The sequence below is a fragment of the Populus trichocarpa genome, chromosome 9, assembly GCF_000002775.5.
Source record: "Populus trichocarpa isolate Nisqually-1 chromosome 9, P.trichocarpa_v4.1, whole genome shotgun sequence".
NCBI classification, from domain to species: domain Eukaryota; kingdom Viridiplantae; phylum Streptophyta; class Magnoliopsida; order Malpighiales; family Salicaceae; genus Populus; species Populus trichocarpa.
The window spans coordinates 11,035,060-11,057,219 of NC_037293.2; the positions used below are offsets into that span (position 1 = coordinate 11,035,060).

The 22,160-nt window shown below is 33.3% G+C and overlaps 1 protein-coding gene across 1 annotated transcript; it reads right to left on the reverse strand.

The window, feature by feature from the left end:
* Nucleotides 1-47: 47 nt before the first annotated feature.
* Nucleotides 48-8,700, reverse strand: LOC7494232 (uncharacterized). The gene is made up of 14 exons (XM_002312912.4): nt 8,533-8,700; nt 7,443-8,091; nt 3,914-3,995; nt 3,749-3,805; nt 3,265-3,320; nt 2,557-2,785; nt 2,172-2,255; nt 1,803-1,877; nt 1,603-1,686; nt 1,228-1,292; nt 886-1,114; nt 716-804; nt 341-455; nt 48-258 (listed from the first exon to the last, which is right to left on the reverse strand). The coding sequence occupies exons 2-14, from the start codon at nt 8,033-8,035 to the stop codon at nt 217-219; spliced, it is 1,800 nt and encodes a 599-aa protein (XP_002312948.3). The 5' UTR covers nt 8,036-8,091; nt 8,533-8,700; the 3' UTR covers nt 48-216.
* Between the last annotated feature and the right edge of the window lie 13,460 nt (nt 8,701-22,160).

Below are 22,160 nucleotides of genomic sequence, written 5' to 3' on the forward strand. Positions count from 1 at the left end.
ACTCGAAAGATCTTACCTGGTCTTCAAAGAGGCATACAATACGTACAAAATACAAACAGGTCTGAATTTTTCAAATATGAAACTTCATAACAATATCATGTACATATTTCTTCCAACATCTATCTCATCTAATCTAAACAACAGTGCAACAGGACAAAGCCAGAATTAACAGACGAGATGGTGAATTTGATCACCCAAAATCAGACACTCCTAATCCTATGTGCTGTCAGGAAACTTGGCCTCGTAGGTCTGGGGAACCTGCAAGTCAGTAGAATTTGTTTGCAGCATAAGTTGCATCGACAAATGAAATAACTAATATTGTAAGAAATTGAATGATTACCATGAATGTTGCAGTGATCATCTTCCCAGCAAACCATCTTCCATGGAGAGCTCGCTGTGCATTTACAGCACCTTGCATGTTCTCAAAACGCATGTAAACAAAACCGGCACTGTTCCTGTTTCTCCAAGGAAAAAAGGCAGTTGTGAGAAAGAAACATGATAGAAACAAAATAGACAGGATTTATCAGCTTGAATGAGTTGTCACAAACAGCAAGAAATAACATGTTGAGTCACAACGACCTCTTCAAGAGGAAGATGCTTTGATATAACAGAAGAATGAATAGACTTTAAAATAACTGACTGTTCGAAGAGGACAGACTCAAGTCCTGACCAGTCAAAGAGAAGAAATCACACAGCACACCTAAACAGTACTTACTTGTCGACATGTATATGCTTCACATTTCCAAACCTTGAGCATTCCTCTTGAACATCTTCTTTAATATCCAAATCAAAATCTGGTTCAGTCTGCCAAAACAAGACAGAGCCTAAGCAAAACAAAACAAAAGCTGAAAAATCAGGAAGTCTAAAAAATGAGAGTCCACGAACCTCTTTTTTTGGATCAAACATGTTTTTCAAGAGTATGCAATCACTTGGGACTCCAATTGTCTCCACGGTTGGAATTGTAGTAGCAGGAAGTTGAAGACCTGCAACTGGAAGTCCAGGTATAGCCAGAACAGAACCTGATAAAAGAGGAGCAATAGCAGGAGACACGGCGGGTGCAGCCCCAAGGATGGGTGCTGTTGGTAGAGTAGGGGTGCCTAGTGAACCAGTAATACTGCAAATAAAGGAAGTTGTTGTCAAATCAATCAAATCATTTATATATAAAAAAAATTCAATCTAATCATCAGAAAATCCAATCCAAAAGCAAAAGGCTTGACAGAGGCTAACCTTGAGGCAGTGCCAGTGCGATCTAACTTCTGCATCAAAAGTGCCCGAGAACGTGCATTCAGTGCCTGAAATTTGAAGCAAGATTAAGTATGCTTCAACATAATTGTTGGTCACTATGTACTAGAAATATAAATAGTTAGCAACATAAGATGGACTGTAAACAGTAACAATTTTTTTGGTTTCATTTTCTATTTGCAATAACTGTTTCTTTTCCATCTTCTATTTGTCACATCAAGAAACTAAGCACTTGCTGGTCCATTCAGAGAAGCAGGCCAATATCAAGAGTGCATTCTTAATCCAATAAAGCCCTCTCTTCGTCAGCCAAAAAAAAAATATCTTCACCACTTATCAAGAGAGACAAGTACAATTACTAACCAAGCCACCACCTTCATCATCATCAAAATCACCAACATTTGTCCCACCATCTTGTGCTCCAGCTTGATCAGTAACAGCTGACACCTGAACAGTAAGCAAGAACATATAAATATCTAATGCAGTTAAATGACCGTATGAGATCCACCATCAATGCAGAGAGCACAAGGGAAAAGTGCAATTTAGAAGAAGCATGAGATTACCTTGATTGGCCTTCCTGCAATCTCCACTTGTCCATTCAAGTTTAGTGCATTTCTAGCATCTTCAAGACGTGCAAACTGAAGCAAAAGTTAAAGCAATTAATCTCCAATTTCCAAGAGGATTCTAGTTAAGCCTATTTCAAGGCCAATTGGAAGGAAGAGCTTGGTGCAGCCACGAAGAGAGTATTCGGGAATTGTTTAAGATACTGTTGAAATATAAAGGACTAAAGGAGCTTCATCAACAATTGTTACATCAGTTTTAAGGCCTTGGTCACGGTTTCCTTCTTAATATAGACATGCATTTGGAACTCAACTTGCAAAATTTCATTAATTATTTTTTTCAAATTCATTTTTATTGCTGACAAAACTCACCTGGACAAAACCAAAGCCTTTACAATGCCCACCTTCATCGTGAGGCAATTGCACCAATTCCACAGCACCAAATGGCTCAAACACCTGTGCAGCAAGAAAATAAGTCCAGTGAAACATATCTGAATACCGATGTCACCTAGCAAGAACAAAAGTACAATCCTAACGGGAAGGGAAAAAGTCACATGATAATGATAGTCAGCTATCATAAACACAAATTCATGAAAACTGGAATGCAGACAAAAAGTTTATCTATGTTAACATACAATTCCCTTGATAATTTTATATATCGAGCCAATCTAAAAACAAAAAAACAGAGAATTTGATGTGGTGAACACGTTCTAGATAGATCAGTGCCAAAATAAACAGTAACATGAAAAGTGATTACCTGACGAAGTTGATCTTCGGTTATGTTGAAGTGCAGGTTGCCGATATACAACCTTCTAGCCCCTCCTGTGTAGGGGCCTATAAGCCCACCCGATGCCACAGCTGTAGTTGACTGAACAAGATTCTTTTCAGCTTCAGAAGGTTTCACCATCACTGGTTGACCAAGAAGGGGCTGTCCAGAGAGTGCTATCGCCATAGGCACGGACATCGCATCATAGAACTCGATATAGCTAGAAAAAAGAGATGAGCAATATTGCAAATCACCTCATAGAACTAAATATACCTAAAAACAGGAGTAATATTGCACTTAAGTAAAACAAATGCAACAAAGGAGACTAGCATCACCATACTAACTCTAGGCTGTTCACAAATAACTTCAAAACCACAGTTGTTTTTGTGACCACTGTTCGCTCAAGTGAGACCTCAAACAACTAGTATAATCACTAGTAAATTGTAATTTTTTATTTACTTAACAATAATAAACACCAAAAACTCCAAGTTTTCAATTCCTTTCAAATTGATGGACCTCGGTGATTAAAAAGCCAAAAGAGAAGCATGCAAATAGCTAGCCAAATAAAGATAAAGCAAGAGAAACACTTTACAAAAGTCAGAGATGAGAATGCACAACATAGCCTAATAATTGGAACCTTCGTGAAACCAAAAATAGGTCAATCTGTAAGATTAAGGGAGCATTTTAAATATAACTTACCCAACTCCTTTTGATCGTCTTGAATTGCGATCCATGATGAGTCGTACATCTCGCACCTGAAAGTTGTGCTGAGCATATCAGAAACAAAAGGAAGAATGCTAACTAAGCGACCAAACAGCAATCCCCTATCCAAGTAACAATGAATTTGTGTTTGTTGCAATGAATTTTTGTTTGTTTGTCATGTACACAGCACATAAAAGTTAATTGACAAGCAATTGCTCTAATATATAAAATATTACAATGTGAACTTGATTCATATTTTTCCTCCAAATAAGAAGGAATTAGCCCCACTAAAGCTTATATGGTGAGTCCCTTCCCAAATATAAGATACCATGTATCTTTTATCATTCAGCAATAACTCCTTCACACACTATAATATAGAAGCACTCTATAGATTATGCATGATTGTCAAGAGCAAAACTAGAGAACAAAAGGTATTAGCTCCAAATAAAACAGCTGTGTAAGTAATTGCTACAGAACTAACCTTGCCAGCCCTTGAGAAAAATTCATAGACATCTCTTTCATCCGCCTTCAAACATATCTGTAAAACATTTTCACCAGAATCAAAGATGGAAACCATGTGAAATGGAGTACATTACAACTCCATGGGAACACAACGTAATTTATATCAAGCATGTCTATATCGAACCTGATAGGCAAATACTGTCCTCTGGTCTCTCTCAGGATCAGCCTCAGGCTCTGTCGCTTCTTCCTTCCTTTCTTTATATCTTCTGCAAGACAGTGGAAATCAAAATTAACGATCTCAATTCTCTAACCAGTAGCAAATTGATGAGGAAAACGGCCAGTGAGTAAAACATTCATAAAGCAAATACAGACACAATGATGATTTGTCTTTCAAAAGAAAGAAGGTTTTTCTTATGTTTGCTTTATCATTAAAGAGGTAGAAAATAATCCAAAACAATATTGAAAATGTCTCCAATACAAGTTAAAACGCCGAACCCACAAAACACGGTCCTGCAGGCAACTGGACAAAGTTAACATGAGAGGACTTGTGAATGTACATGTTGAAATTAAGTGATCTTCATCTTCAAATTAACAAGAACCAACCTGGGGAACAACGTTGCAAGTTGCAACTAAGAGAAGTGAACTAGAAATCCAACTTCAAGTGATGGATTAATAAATTTGCACCTTCGAAATAAACATAATCTTAAATGGAAACACCATCATCAAGTTTGGCAATACCAAAGGACCTATATGCATTAATGTGAAACCAGTTAACAACTTTAATAATCAAGTTAGGTTCATATATCCCAAAAAAGAAACCATCAGCAGAAGGCAGGAAAGAAGCACTCAGAAGTTAATGTCATTCACCACAGTTTTACTACCAGTCCCATGGATTACAGAGAAATAAATGTAAATGGAAACTGAAAACTCAGAAAAGTAGATTTTTTTATTTTTATTTTTTGCTAAATCGAACAATATGAACAACAGCAATTCACACAAATGCCACCCACGAGATGATACAAAGGACTAAAACAAAAGGGGCTTGGCTATAATGAAAACTGGGAAATTAAGAAACAATTCAACTGTGAATCATCTCCATGCTTCCAAGGTGAAGAAATTATTTATGTCAAGCTTGCAAAAGAATTTAGTTAAGGTAGTGAGAACTTTTTTTGGCTAACAAAATTGTGCAGGAGTTGCATGCATGTGACATCCAAGACAATTTTGAGCACAATGACAAAGATAATTGCCAATAAGTAATCTAATACTCTTACAAAAGAGTATGGGAGAGCACTGTTGGTCATCTTAAACCTAGAATTTCAAGATAGGCAATTGGGTACTTTTTTCGAGTTATAATCTATCCTGCAAAAATAAAATAAAACAAATGCTTGCAGCCCACGGAACACTGAGTTTTCCACAAGCATCAGAAGATGGAGTGCTTCTCTTAAGCAAAGCTCATCACTCCCTCACCGGCATTTCTGCAACAGAATAAATATAATTAAGCAACTAAGTTCAAATCCGGAGGATAACAAAAATCACAACATGACATCACCACCCTGGTCAAAACCTCCAACACTGAAACCCCCAATCTTGCAATGCAAGCTTTTAAATGATTCCAGACAGCCTATGAAGAAACATTTAAGACCCATGACCTGAGTTCCTGTGCCTGGCCCAAATGCCAGAAAGACCATCTGAATGCTCTAGCATATCTGCGAGTCCCAGAATCTAATGTTCAATATTCAGAATTTTCAAGATAGTTAAAAGCACAAGTAACTACATGAAACTTACGAGATACTAGTAAGAGAACTCATTAAAACAATGGAATAAAATACCCATTAAGAGCTAAGAATATTGTCAAGAAGAAATCAGACCAAGAAAAAGCCAATGGCATTTGTATTTGCACAACCTAGAGAGGACTGCATCAAGCACAGCTGGACATGGACTCGACACATAAAAAAAGAGATGTAGCATAATAAGATCTTGGGACTAAGGAGCAAGTTCAGAGGAATTTATAAAAACAGGAGAGAATGTGTGAGAGCAAATATTTGCAGCACAACTCTCATGACATTCTGATTGACAAGTCACTTCTCTTAAAACCACTAAGTGATTATTGAATCCATCTACAAGTCTAAAAGCATGAAATTGTCACCATCGTGTGACAACTGTAGACATCAAATGGCAACAGTCTCCAATCTCCAGCTTTTCTTGCATGTCTTTATAATATGACATCTGGACAGAAAAGTCAAGCGACAACAGATAAAGCCACACAGAGGTTGATCACTCAACATTCAAGAAGGCCATCGGTGAGCAGCATTGGACCCCAACAATAAGGTTAAGTATATTTAAATAATAACTGCACAATCATGAATACTTTATTCACCACATAGATCTAGATTCAAGACAATGAAAGAGGTATCTTAACAGTGCAGAGCAAATCCCTATAGAGAGATAACTGCTGTTCCGCCTTACTGTACTGTCATCAAACATGGTCGAAACTAACATTCAAAAAAGTAAAACCCACCACACAACAGATTCCTCCCCCACACAAAAATTAAAAAAGGGAAGGGGAAGGCTTTTCACTCTAGAAACTCGAATTTTCCAACACGTCACAGGTAACTTAGTAAAAATGAACCACGGATTTCAGGCATTCCAGGGAAAACTGGAAGAAGAATATACAATTAGCCCCAAAACAATGTGGAAAGAGAGACCTCAACATATGGAGAACTCTACGAACTGAATGCTCTGAAATTCCAAAATCAAGAAAAACATTACATTTTGCAAAAAAGACAGAAACCATAATTGGTCTAGAATATAATTTATTTTCTAATTTTGAGACCATCAGAAAACTATCACATCATAGGGGTGTCAAATTACTGGAGATTATTTGTCACTGTGGGTCTTTATTCTCCTTTCAAACTTCTAATTGATTGTCCAATGGATGGTATAAACAACACTTCATCACAGGTGTAGCCATGACACCCAGTCCTAATGTGATAAGCATTGGGAAATAGTTGTGAGCCTCACTTACATTCCAAAATCAAGTTGAGACAGCACGAAAGAAATCCAAATACATGGTAGAATGAAATCCTTAAAAAATGAGAGAGAAAGAAAAGGAGAGGGAACCAAGTGCAAGATGATGAAAATAAGATCCAATAAAAGAAAACAAACTTCGAAAATACAGGAGGATAAAGATTTTGATTAATTGAGCAGAACTCTGGAGCAATGGATTTTTATATTATGGTGAAAGCCACCCCGTTAGGAGTTTATGTTATATAAATCGCATAAAATTTTAATAGAAAATAACATTAGTTTTCCACCAAACTCTAAATGATAAAACACAGTTATCAAACTTTTTGGTCCAATAGTTGAATTCAGGTTAACTTTATGTCTATCTTAATCACAGAAGTGAGTGAGATTTCATCCCAAGTCTCTTGGAATGGTGCCGAGTGACTATCAACTACACTAGGCAGTTTGCACCTACTACTACACCCTTATTGTGCTTGATATCAACCATTGAAAACCATTTCAAAAACCAGTAAATAAACACAACCACTCAAAGCAGAATTACACTGGAAAAGATGTTATCATCTAAACTGATTCACAGAAACAATCAGAAAAGTTTCCACCGACTAATAGTTATATCAGCCATGAATATAAAGACATGAGGAAGAGCACTAGATAAAAATATGATTGATGAATATAAAAATGCAAGGTACCTGCTTTCTCTGTCCCGTTCCCTTGACTCCCTCTCCTTTTCTCTTTCCTTTTCTCTTTCCTTTTCTCTAAGCTCCCTCTCCCGGCTCTTCTCTCTATCCTTTTCATCCTGATCACTTCTATGCCTTTCTGATCTACTCCTGCTTCGACGCGACCGCTCTCTTTCCGTCTCCTTCTCTCTCTCCCTCTCCCTTTCACCATCACGGTCATGTTCCCTCCTATCTCGATCACGATCCCTTTCTTTCCCATTTCTCTCTTCCCTGTCTCTATCCTTGCCTCTGTCCCTATCCCTGTGTTCCCTGCTACTCCTGTGCCGATCCCTCTCTCCATCTCTAGATTGTGACCGATGATGGGACAAACCCCTTTCTTTACTCCGTTCACGGTCCCTATTCTCATCTCCAGATCTAGATTGCTTCGAACGTCTTCGTTCATCATCACCATCATCCTTATCATCACTCCTACGCTTTGAACTCCGCGGTCGATCCTTTTCCCTGGATTTCACAATATCACCCTCACCATTAGCAGTTTCCCTCACCTTTGGTGGTTCCGGATTCTCAACTGTTTTCTCTAAGTAGTCATATTCATCAAACTCCATTTTCACTATCGTCCAAACAAAAAACAAACAACCTCACAGAAAACACCTTATTACAACTGCAACCGAAAACAAACAATAATTTAAATTAATTCCATTTCATAAAAAAAAAAAAAAACTTCCGTTATTTGCACAACTCGCCGATAATTTAAAAAAAATCACACAATTTCCAATAGCAAATAAAATTTCAATAACAAGATTAGTTCCCATAAGAATATTAGGCTTTGCATTAACTAAGCAAATTAAACCTAATCTAAATCTCCGTAACCCTAAATGAGCACAGTAACAGTACACAACGCAATTTCTAATCCCACGTTAACTTAAAAACGCTCTGCTTGGCTACATAGAAGCCACAGCAAAGCAATTACTAGCATTCAGATACCATAAAAGCCGTTTTATTCTAATTTTCCTTCATTTTTTCTCGGAAACCAAACAGGCCGTTAGGTTTTCTAAAAAGAGACGGAAAAGAAATTATTAAAAAAATGAGGAATATTTGTTACCTGCAAATTAGCAGCCGTGAAGAAGTGGAGCGAGAGAGGTGAAGTAAAGAAAAGACTTGACGATTTATTTTTATTTTTATTGAGAGCTTGAAGTGAAGTGCGTTTCAGCGTCTCTGTGTGTTTAAAACGCAGAATTTTTTGGATTTCTGTCTCGCTCTCTCGCGGTAGGGTTATCGCGCAAGAGAGAGTGATTTTGAGGATATTTATACTTCAGTCCCTGTATATTTAGAGATGCTCAACTTTGCCACCTATATTTAATCTTTCCCAATACTTGATGAAGAAGGGTCGCAAACTCGCATTGAAACTTTAAGGGTGATATTAGGAGATTCTTAATTACAGATATTGAAATGGACATTGTGGAATCTAATGGGGTTACAATATAATATCATACTTGAATTCGGCCATCCGGGCACCATATTATTTTTTATTGGGCCGGGCTTTAAATGTAGAGTATAGGCCTGGAAGGCCTGTTTATTGAATGGAAAAACTTAGCCCATGTAATGGTGTTTGCATGGGCTAAGGGAGATATATTAGTCAAAATAGGATTGGTTTGTCATTGGTTAAATGGGCTATTCTAACAACCCATCATGAAACAAAGGTTCTTTAAAAAAAAAACAGTAGTTTACTTTTGAAAATAATAAAAAAAAGGTTTCATTAAAATAATCGAGACTGCCTTGTTTTGATTCTATCTGCCGTTTGTTATTGTTGTGGCTAAAAACCCACTGCAACTATAATGGTGTTGTAAGGGTCTGTAATGGAATGGGTTATAAGTTGATTTTTAAGAATTTTTTTAAAAATATATATTAAAATAATATTATTTTATTTTTTAAAAATTTATTTTTCATACTAATATATTAAAAAGATCCAAAAATACTCGAGATAATTATTTAAAACTAAAAAAAAAAATACTTAAAAACATAATTTTACCGCCACGGCAACAATAATTAAACTTAATCTGGGTTTAACTTGGTTAAAAATTATTCAATTCATGAATTTAGCAAGTTTACCCATCAAACCTGGTATGCTTTGTTTTTTAAATTTTTGGTCCTTTAATTTTTCAAATTATTTTTTTTATTTATTTCTTATTTAATATTTGATTGGTTGAGAAATGAAATTCATGGTTTATTTTTTGTATTTTTTATAGGATCTTAACAATATCAAATAAAAGTCTTTTTTTAGAGTTGGTGCTTGATTTTTCAAGTATCTAATTTTATCACAAAATTAAATAAAAATAATTTACAAAAACAACAAAGTTATTAAACTCATTGAAATTCATGATCTAGGTCGTGGGGTGACCGAGATCGATCAAATCTGACATCGTCTCAATATTAAAAAACAATTGTCATCTTAAAGTTTTTTTTAAAAGTTATGTTATGTTTTTACCAATCATTCAAGTTGTTTTTTGAACCTGTTAAATTAAATTGTTCATTTTGAGTTAGATCTCACGTGATTTAATTCAAAACTTGAATTAGATAAGGAAGTAGATTGATAGGTTTTAAAATTAAACTGTTTAATTAAATTTAACGATACTACTAAAAAAAATCTTTATATTCTTAATATTTTTTATTTTTTAAAAAAATTTCAATCATATACTTTGTTTATATATATAGCCGATTTCATCGCAAGGCATAAAAGCGTTTAAAGACTACCAGATTTTTTTCGCAAAGCTTGATAGTATCCGGATGAATCATGTCTAGGATTATTATTTTTCAAATCACTGCCACTCCATTATTAGAAAGGCTAGTCCAAGAATTGTGCACTAAATTATTTTTTTATCCAAAAGAACCTACGTATTGCACCATATAATACATTAAAAAAAAAAGCTGCAAGATTTGTCATCATCCAGCAAATCACTCACCTAAAACGAAATTAATTACTCTAATTCTCTCCCATTATGCCTCGACCCAACACCAAAAAGACACACAGGAGGAAAGAATTCCACAACGAGGCATTAATCCTAAAATAAAATAAAATAAAATAGAACGAACTAAAGCAACTTCGTCTGGACCAAAGCCACCGGCTTCTTCGAGCATGCATGGAAAGGATTGTAGTGGTTACCACAATACAAGATCACCGTATTCTCATAAAGAAAGTGGAGCTTCCCAGCTTCTTGCAAGTAATCTGTGACCATGTTGATCTCGTCCGAGCTGACTACTGGTTTCTTAATTTTTATATTTTAAAAGTATTTTTGAAAAAATTAATTTTTAGTTTATTTTTTAATATTAAATTAATTTTTTTATTGTTTTTAAATTATTTTAATATACTAGTATTATAAATATTTTTTTAAAAATAAAAAATATATTAATTTAATATATTTTCAAACAAAAAAAAACTCCAAAAAATAATCAGTATCACGAATTCAAAAACCGCCTTCGTGAGAGGGAGGGAGGGAGGGTTACCTACATGCATTGATTAGGTCATTAGACAAACAATGACATGATAGGTAAATTAGTTATCCATCGCCATCAAGGTTGAAATGTTTATATAGTAACCAATTTTTAATTCTTAGTGTCATAATTATGCGCAATACTTTTTGATTGTTCATCCATTCAGACGATGATCCCTCTGCCCGATCTAAAAGAAATCTCATTTCTTTCAATGATGTCATTTGACTAGCAAGGGATGTTAAAAAAAATGTTTATAAACAAAAAGAAAATGACAAAAAAATTCATCAATTAGGCTTGTTTTTATATTTCAAAAATATTTTATTTTTTTCTTCACTTCAAATAAATATTTTTTGGGTGTTCTTAAATTATTTTAATATGCTGATATCAAAAATAATTTTTAAAAAATAAAAATATATTAATTTAATACATTTTTAAATATAAAATATTTTAAAAAATAACCACATACAAACAAACATAATATTTATTTTAAATCAGTACCTGCTGAAAAACGCAATCATTGTTGCTTGCAAATAATAACTTATTGCAAACACGTTTATTTACTTGATAGACAATGTGAAGCCTAAAAAAAAATTACGAGAATAAGTTTTGACGCACTGGATATGAAGTCCAAGAAAAACAAAAATAATTAATGGAAGAATCGACCATTGGTTTGGGCTTGATTTAGGCAGATCATTTCATAGATCAAATTCTTAAAGAATATCACTTTGTCGATTATCAGACGCTGGATATCTCAGCATTAGGTCTCAAAGTTGTTGCTTTCCTATTTTAGTTATTTTAGTGGTTAATTTTGGATTTTAATTGTTTTTCCTACATGGCTTTCGATTATTTAGCCAGGTCTGTTCTCAAGACTTATATATAAACATTTGCAGTATTTATTATTATTATTATTCAAACTTTTTAAAAATATTAGGGATTTTTTATATTCATCTGTGGTGTTATGATTGCATCTTCAAGGTTTAAGAACCTTTTTTTTAATCCTTGCTATACACACTACGTAAATAACATGATACAAATCAAAGAGAAAAAGTTTTCCTTTATCCGGCAAAATAAAATTATTGTTTTAAGGTTTTTATCGGTTTTTCAAATCTAAATACTTATTAAAAAAAAACTTTCATAGTATACATATCCATTTCAAATTTAAAATATCAATCTTTAATAGAAAAATTACTCAAACATAAAATATACATGCCATTATTACTGGTAAAGCTTCGAGCATAGCTTTAAAGCTCAAATGAAGGTGAACAAGCAATGTTGAACTAAGCCCTAAAAGACTTGCTTTGAGCCTATTTGTTTTTGTGATGAATTTTTTTTTTTAAATTGATTTTTTTATGTTTTTAAATTATTTTAATATGTTAATGTTAAAAATAAAATTTTAAAAATATAAAAAAAATATTATTTTAATATATTTTTATTTGAAAAACAATCACTTTTATAATGCCAAAGATATTCTAGTTTTGAATGTATTTGGGGGTAGAATAAAACTCTCCATATAGTAGAGATATTAAGGTTCTTTCACGTTAATGTGATGTGAAATTGGCCTAAATTTCTCAAGACTTCAACTGAAATTTGGTCCATTAATTATTGAAATCATGACAATAAATTGAAGGATGAAATCTTGTCCAAAATGATGCCCACAAGAACCAATGACTAATTCGTGGGAGCATAATCTTGCTAAATCTTTCTCGTTGGAAAATGACTTCTCACCATGCAAACACCAACCTTAATCTGCCTCCTCCTTAACCCCCGCTCAATTAATCGAAAAGGCATTAATTGACCCCAGAGACCAATATCAATTCAAAGGAATCATGATTTCAAGAGTTAATCCAAATAAGCACAAAAAAGAACTTGTCCTCTTGCCTTTTTCTGCAAGTTGATCAGTTTTTAATTCTTTTTTTTTTTTAATTCTGTCAAAATCCTCTAGTTTCGAATAATTCAGTACAATATTTTTCATGCTCTAATAAACCTTGTCCTTAGAACAATATCGTTGCATCTGATCACGATGCGATTTCCTGTGCCCAGAACAAGCGAGGAACAAGATATATAGTTGCAAGAATAATCATAAAAAGAGAATATTATCCTTGAAATCGAAACCATTGTGCATAACATTTGAGAAGAGAATAGTAATATCAATATACAGTAAAGTTTGAGCCCAATACTCTCAAAAAACCATCTCAACCCAAAAGTTTAGGATGGTCAGTTCGAACTCTTGACTGATTGGTTATTAAGGCTCTGATACCATGTTAAAGAATTATCTCAATCTAATAGTTTAAATTGTTATGTCATGAGATTTCAAAATATAATTTATATTATTCTCTAATATATATTATAACATGATTTTAAAAATCATCATCGCTGCTGAAGAAACAAGTACTAGCAGGAAAAAAAAATAACACATAAATACAAATATGTTTTTGAGAGAATTTTAAAATGAGTTTTTTAAAAAAAAAACAAGAAGGACAGGAGCCTTGTCTTTTACGTCGGAATAATCTCTATCTTTGTCTTTAATTAAACCTAACCTTGACTAGAACATGATTAAAGAAATAAAAAGCTGAACTGTTTATCATTAACAAACTAATAATGGAGATAATCAGAAAACCACAAACCATTCAAATCTTCATCATGAAGACGTGGACGGATTAAACCACCTGCTATTTTTTTACACTTTCTCCTGAGATAAAATTTGTTTAACAGGCATGAACAGGCTCACCCTGCCCCAGTATACATGCAAAACCTTGATATACTTGGACAATACTTCAACTTTCCAAGCAATTCTATATATTTTTGCTGTTATATGCTTGTATATGTTTGTTTTCCAAGTCATTTTCAACATACTCCCCTAGTTGTCATCCTCTCTCATCGAATAAACAGGAATTTAATTAGTTCTATAACAGTACAGAGAAACGTGCAGGAAGAGGATGGGTACGTCTCTCACCTTTTTGCACTGACAGTCCATTCTTCCAACCGCAAGCTTTGACATTCGGCACCCATCAATCTGCAAAGCTCGGAAAAAATGCTAAGAAAAAACTATATATAGCTAACAATAATGATAGAATGTTAATCACCCCCTAGCATCAACTTTACTAATTTTCCAAATTAATGGTGCAATATACAGATTCCTTGATCTTGATCTTGACATTGAAAGAGATGTCGAAATCCAAAAAACGAAGTCATTATTTTGAATTTGGACTATAACTATGGGATTTATTACATCCCCGGGTCTTTTTCCAGGCTGAGATTCGTTGCCATGCTTAAATTAAAGCAAATTGACCATTTCTTAGAGTTTTTAGTTGATAATTTTCCCGAGTAAATTCCCACACACGTGAAGTGGTGATTGCAACAAGTATCATCCACAAACTAGAAAAACAGCCAGAAATTTTCAGGCTTTTCACATGTAAAGTGCTGGAAACGTAGCTTACAACGAGGATTAAATAGTATTTTGTATTTAGGTAGTAATTGCTTTTAAAAATATTTCTTTGTTTAAAAAAATATATATTAAAATAATATATTTTTAATTTTTAAAATTTATTTTCAATACCATCACATCACAATTATTTAAAATCATTAAAAAATAATTAAAAATTAAAAACAATAAATACACTCGTGATAAGGAGTTGGGAGGAGTCCATAGTATACGTTCCAAGTCAGTGGTCAAAGTGATGTGAAGCGAAAACCCCGGCATAAACTAAATTTTATTGAACGAGTAATGTGAGGACATTGACCCATTCAAAAGTCCTCCTTGTTAATTATTCTTAGCAAGATAAATGAAATAAGAATTATTTTCAATGGAAATTAATGTCACAAGATTACCAGTAAAAATTAATAAAAGCTCATGGACGTTGTTCCAAGGGAGGCCTTAACCAAGCTGTGCTCATTGTTAAACCCTTGATTAGTATTGAGTTTTACTATTAATTATTTAATAATTCATTGACCCTTGTTGGATTAATGCATGTGAAACTCAACAGTTTAAACAATAATAAATCTTGAGTTGAACATAGCCTAGGCCAAGCACGACATTGTTTTCTTTGGGACATGACTTCGATCTGTAGATCTTATCTGAACGATATTACCCGGATGGTCGGTATGCAGTGGTAGAGATAGCACAATAGCAGCAGTACTATGTTATAGATTGGATTATTTTTATTTACATTAATACTAATTAATGTTTTTTAAATTTAAACTATTTATAATTTAAAGATAACTCGAATGAGAAGTAAAAATATATTTGATTAAAAAAATTAAAATAATATCTTTTTTTTTAATATTGAAATGATATTATATTGGATTGACAAGAATTAATTCCGATTAACTTGTTAAATTTATATCCCAAATCATAAGATCATGATAACATCATATAAAGCAAATCAAAATAAATTATGAAATTTAATTCTCAATCAACTGAATATTGAAGGATAAAATCAAAACATTAAATTATAAAAAAAGATATATAAAAAAAAATACTCCAGTCTACCTGTCAAACTTACAACTCGAGTCATGAAACCAAGATACCGCATGTAAAGTAAATTAAAATAAATTATGAAATTTAGTTCTCATTCAACCCAATGTTAAGTGATAAAATTAGAAAGAAATTAATCAAGAAAAAAACACAAAAAAGACCCGAGTCAACCCATATTAACCTCCTTAAATCCATGACATGAGTTATAAGAATAAAATAATCCTATAGAAAATAAATTAAAATAAATTATAAAACTCGATTCTCGATTAACCTATATATTGTTAATGGATAAAATTGAAAAAAATCCATTCTAAAAAAAGAACACAATAAAACAACCCAAGTTTACCTAGACTAACCTGCAAAACTTTGACTTGAATCATGAGATTGGTACAGCCTCATAAAAAATAAATCAAAATAAATAATAAAACCTAATACATGATAGCAGAATAAGGTTTTTTTTAATGTTGTTCTTCAATTATAGACTTTTTATTAATGATCAAGCCACTGCCATTCCTTTGCAGCATGTATTGAGTGATTTATGACAACTAACCCACCACAAAGACTACTCCTTAGAGAATTGTGGTTATCGATAATTTAGATTTCGTTCGAACTCGTTTTTTGTTTTCTACTTTCGGAAACAGAAACAAAGTTTTTGTTTTAAAAAAATGTAAAAGACTATAAGCCAAGTAGAGTTTTTTTCTTCTTGATACTGGCCCGACATGTTTGATCGAATTTGAACAGATTAATTAATTTGTACATTAAAAATTTAGTTGAGTCGATGTTTTTGTTTAATTTAACTAAAGACTTGTCTAAATCAGACTTAAAATCTTGAATTTTTCGAGTTAATCTTCTAGGATAGTGTTTTAGAACATTTTAAAGATAATTTGGTTTTTTTTCTTTTCTTTTGAGAAAAAAAATTCAAAACAAATCAATTTTGCATTCACGTTGAGAAACAAATAACGGAAACAAATGATAGCAAACAATTCCTACTTTTCCGAAATTATCATCATCACGAAGCAATTCTAATGGAAGCCTGGAACTGCCTAGATCAGTACTATCCATTAATGTAAATAAACAAGCTTAGTGTAGACCTCTATCGATTAATAAAATAATATGGTCACGTATCGATGCATGTAAATTATAACGTCAATAATTAAATTGATAAATTAATGGCCTCGGTTAAACAACATTTTTGTTCATCTCTGATTTAAATCTAAAGTTTAAATTATATTGATTAATTTTTATGGTTAAAAGATATTAATCTATAGAGATTTAACTATATGAAGATTGAAAATCGTGATAAAAGTGGCATGTTTTATAATAAGAGCGTGTTTGACAGTGTGGTTGCGGGTGCTTTTCAAATAACTTTTCGTGTCAAAATGCATGCCAATGATATTTTTTTATTTTTAAAAATTATTTTTGACATCAGCACATCAAAACGATCCAAAACATATAAATCATATTAAATTTTAGTAAAAAAAAAAATTAAATTTTTTGAGAATGCAGCCGCAGCCGCGTTCCCAAACGTTCCCTAAAACATGTCCTAAATCTCCCTCAATTTAAAAAAAAAAAACTCTATGCATTGTCTTTTATCCTGTTCAAGCCATGATTCTGTGGTGCTATGGTTAGGATAATATTGAACTCCTCATTATCCCAAGAACGGTTCAAGATTTACCTGATCACTGCACTCTCTTGTCTTGTGGAAAAGAAATCTGAGTCTGGGCCCAATTGAACCGAATCTTCAATTATTTCTAAGCTGTTTGCCTTCTATCATTGTTGTTGTTGTTTTTTTTTTTCACATTATTGAGAGTTATCTTATCTACATTTGTGGTCGATCAAATGGTAGAGATTTCTTATACTACGTACTAACGTGGCAATCTTTAGACTTCAAGATGTCAATAATGTGAAGGTAGCATAGCCAGTTCCATGCTCCTATGATCTGAGCTCAATTTCCAGTTGGAAACCCTGATATAGCCTTTGAAGTTTGAACAAATGATATGAAATCAAAAGATTGGACTGTCCTTTGTTGCGCCACATTTAATTTAGATGTTAGGTAAAAGGGCAAATCTATTTCTGCCTTCTCTTCTCCATCTACACAGATCTTCCATACCAATCATACAGATATTATCGCATCCGAAATAAATCAGTGATTTAATATTGAAAATGAAGACTCATTCAGGGCAAGATGTTTCCCTTCGTCTTGGTGCTGTTAGTCCACATCCCAAGATACACGAGCCCCCCATTTTTTTATTTATAAAAAGAGTTACATCAGATCGACCGTTTCATGTTCAAATCATCCATTAATAATTTGGTTGGATCCCATATTATTATCGTCTCTATAGTTAAAAGATTAATTCTTTCTATGAAAAAAAGGCCAGCATCATCTAGCTACAAGGTGAGGAAACAAGACCCACGAGCTTTAACTGGAAAGGCATGTCATGTGGAAACCATAAAATGGGAAGAGGAAAAACGAATAGTTACTTTGGCCGACTTACCGTCTTAATTCAATTCGTTGTCCATTTTAGGTTATATAAGAAGTCGAAATGCAATGAAAAAAGAAACAAAGCAAAAGACAAGCTTGCTCTCTTGATGTAAAAGTGGTCCCGAGCTTCATGTCAATGAAACCTGATGACCAAGTTCAATGGCAAACTGGCAGTCCTATTGGCCTATATACTTTTTAAAGGAATATCATAATTTAACAGTGTGTAGTACTACAAGGTGATCCCTATTTCAACAACTTGATCCATGAAATGGTAAGAAAGATGTCATGTCACTGGCCATTCTTCACAGTAATTTCACCCTTTTCAGTGATTCTTCTCCTTCTCAGATATCCATGTCAGGCTACTCGAGATTCAAGAACAATGAGAACAATGTGGTGAAATCTGAGCATGATAAAGGCAATTCAATTTGTCCGTGCAGGGCCATAGGACACTCTGATGTGTCCCCACTCAAGCAAGTATTCAATTCACCGAATGCAATGAATTAATATGTTGTTTTCAACTTTAAGTACTGTAACATTCATCTCTGTACATGGTATATAGAGGCACTTTATCATTTAGAAGCCAAATATGTGCTTCTGCTACCAATTATTATGGACTGATTATGATTCTGCAGAAGAAAAGGCATAATCTTTTCTTGGTAATGCGGTCCATTTTTAATTTTTTCTAGGCTTTTTGGCCTGGATATGATCTACTTTCAATGTATTTCCAACTCGTGTAACGTCGTTGCTATAATGACTCGACACATGTTTTTAATCGTTTAGTGCGAGTTAGGTTTTGCAGCAATCCATTACGAGCAGCCAATATAATTTCTGCCTGGTCACCTAAAAACACCACTCTTGACGCAGTATACTTGCTAGCCATCATTACCATGGCAGCTAAATTACCTGGTTCAGCCACATGAGCAAGTTTAAATGGGAGTTAGCTTGATGATTAAGGGAAATGACCATGTAGAGTATGGTATTTGTGAATTCTAAAGGAAAATAGAGATGCCCATCTCCTAGTTCTTGTAGTTGGCTCCCATTAATATCGTGTTCTTCTCCATTGAGAAGGAGGGTGACCTTTGATAATGACCAAACAATTCCCACTATTGGATACCAAACAATCCACAGTTGATGAATCATGTCATCTTATCAAATTCTCTGAAAACGATTATAATTGACTATATATATACACAGGGCCACTTGCGCATGTTAGCAAGCACTATATCCAAGCATTACATTAATATTATTGAACTGGTGCCATCCTGTCCACTCCTCCTCTCTCTATTTTGACACCATTTATGGACTGTAGGTTACGAACAAAAAAAAATCGAACTTTTGTTGGTGGTGTCAACAAGATAAGAGAGCCCAAATCTTGCATAACCCTTTATTTTTCTCTAGCTTTCTTCATTTTCTCACATGATTTCAGTATATTAATTACCATTTGCCTGCTGTTTCGAGACACAAATAAATAAATAATAGAGATAAACAGACATATCTGTCTTTTACCTTTTATTTTAAAAGAATAAAAATTCGTTCTAAAATTATTTTTCTTTTTTTATTTCTCAAATCAAATCAAACATATTTTTATCTATTCTTTCCTTCAACAGTACCAGTCAAAAGTAATATCACAGCACTATTTTTAGCCATACCAATTTTGGTGGGAGGGGTCCTCATCAGATTTGAGCATAGGTGCCTATGTTGACAAGCTAGCTAATTCAATGGAGAAGCTGACTTGTTATTTTGCTCAATGTAGCGTGTGGGGATAAGGTTGCAAGTTGAAGTGTTAGTTTTGGCAAGGAGGGGGTGAAGGACCCCTCACCCTTGTGAAGTAGAAATGGAGGCGAAGGTAAATGAACGACGAAATCAAAATAATTCAGCATATAGTAGGATTCCGGAATGAATTGTTCAAAGCCACTCGTTTTATGCCAAATTATCGATAGGTCTTTTTGATAGCATAAGCTCTAGAAGCACGTCCAAATATTATGAAAGATACAATCTTGACATGCGAGGGCATTTATTCCCGTGAAAGGAACTTCTGTATATCTTTTATAAGTAAGAAGATATATTTTCTACTCTCCTCATCTTCAACCCAAACCCCGTGGAATTCCTCCCTGAACCTTGTAGTTTGCATGCGATTAAAGGCCTGTTTAATTCGCAGTCCTAGCCTTTTTGTTTGAATTAATTAAGTTGTGTTTGGTTAATATTCAAGAATTAATAAAAATTAATGAAGATTATGATATAAAAATAAATGTGTATTTGAAACTATTTTGAAGTGAATTTTTATAATTTTAAAATAAAAAAAATTAAAACTTGCTATTTCAATCCCTACTTTTTTTAAAAAAATTCCAATATAATAATCATACGCTATTTTACATTAGAAAATACCTTGATTTTGATTTGGCTTTGATGTAATGTAAGTTGTTAACTCATAACTTGATCTATATCAGGGTTTTTTTAAACGGTTTTAAGTATTAGTCCAGTCAAACTCGGATGAGAACAAATTAAATTAACTTCAAATATTTTTTATTATTATTTTTATCCAAAATGACGCTATTTTCTTTTAATTTATATCCAAAACATTGTTGTTTTGGGATTGATTTAGCAACCCGAATTAATCCCTAACGGAATCAAACTCCAAATCTTTAACCAGTCATATCTGAAAACTATAATCTAGCTTAAACGTGTAAAAAGGAAAAACAAATGTTATGCACATGGAATAAACAAAAACGCACAGAATTAGAAGAGCGGTATCTGGAAGAGATTAAACACGTAGATCATGAGCTACGCAAGTTGGTTAATGGTAGTTACTAGCTAGTTAGAATGTAGCTAATGGGAGGGAAAATCATTTAGCAACAGCAGCTTTAGCTGCATTGTATAAATGATGTAATGGCAATAATGCGAAGAGAAAAAAGATAAAGATTACAATTCATTCTCTTGTATTCTCTATTCATTTCTCTCTATTTTCTTATACTTATTGTTATATATCAAACCTCACAATCGGTATCAAAGCCTACACAAGAGTGAGACCGTTCACTTATATCCAAACAAAATGGTGGAAAACAACAAATTTAAAGTTATGGATGAACATTGTAGAAGACTTGATGAATATTAACTGCAGAGCATGATCCATCAAGAATTCAGAGATTCCATAATGAATCAACAAGACATATGGCAAGAACAATAGGTAGAGCAAATTAAACAAGAAGAATGATCATATTAGCTCATAAATTGAAGTGCTGACGACCCAATTCTAGTATTTTTGAAGCTACAGCCGTCCATATATATAGGGCAATATTGTATCTCTCAAGAAGAATTATAAATTGAATCCAAGGTATTATGGTCCATACCAAATCAATGAGAAAGTTGGCATTGTAGCTTACAAACTAAAATTTCCAGAGTTTTGTTTAGATTCTTGAGGTAAAGAATCATTTGAAAGATGGGAGTACTGTTACATTCTGCTGCACATGAAATAAATAGAAACGAACGTACATAATTGTAAGAGCAGCAGCTGGAATAGATTAAACATGTGAATCATGAGCTGCAAAGTTAGTTAAGGGTAGTTACTAGTTAGTTGAAAGGTGGTTAACGAGAGGGAGAATGAGTTAGCAACAACAGCCTCAACGGCGTTGTAGAAATGATGTAATGACAGTAGCGTGAATGGCAAGTAAAAAAAGATTACAGCTCGTTCCCGTCTCCTCTCTCTATTTTCTTCTTCTTTTACTTGTCAAACCTAACAGAGATGGTTTAATTACTTGCACGCATGCATGTATTGACTGTTTCCTGGTTCATTATTCTACAGCGTAAATGGAAAGGAGTGAAAAAAATAACACCGTCCGAGATGGGCAAAATCGAAAAACAGTGTGGTGTTGTTTGAGCTATAGCAGATAACATTTTCAAGAGGTAATCAAAAGTCGGCTGTCTCACAAATCTCCAGTCACCGGAAAAGTCTTTCTCATGAGCTGTCGTTATACAGGAATGCTGACCATTTTCTTCGTATTATTAGGCTCTGACCCATTAATACACTTGACATCTTATCTACTTTAATAATTCACAACTAATAATCTCCTTTTTCACCCTATTTGAAATGAAAAAAACCTCCATGATAAAAATACCTTTAGCATGACTATTCGAATCGAATTAGAAAACAGAAAATATAATTTTTTTATAACAATATCATTTTGAAAATGAATAATTCAATCAAAACTTAAATTAAAAGTTTTTAATATATAAAAATTAATCTAAAAATTTAAAATTATTAAACTCGGTATATTCTAATGAGTCTGTT

Coding starts and splice junctions, on each gene's coding strand:
- LOC7494232 (XM_002312912.4), bottom strand. CDS start 8,035: ATGGAGTTTGATGAATATGACTACTTAGAGAAAACAGTTGAGAATCCG. Junction 3,996..7,442: donor GAACGGGACAGAGAAAGCAG/GTACCTTGCATT, acceptor ACTGTCTTGCAG/AAGATATAAAGAAAGGAAGG. Junction 2,786..3,264: donor AGACGATCAAAAGGAGTTGG/GTAAGTTATATT, acceptor TCTTTTTTCTAG/CTATATCGAGTTCTATGATG.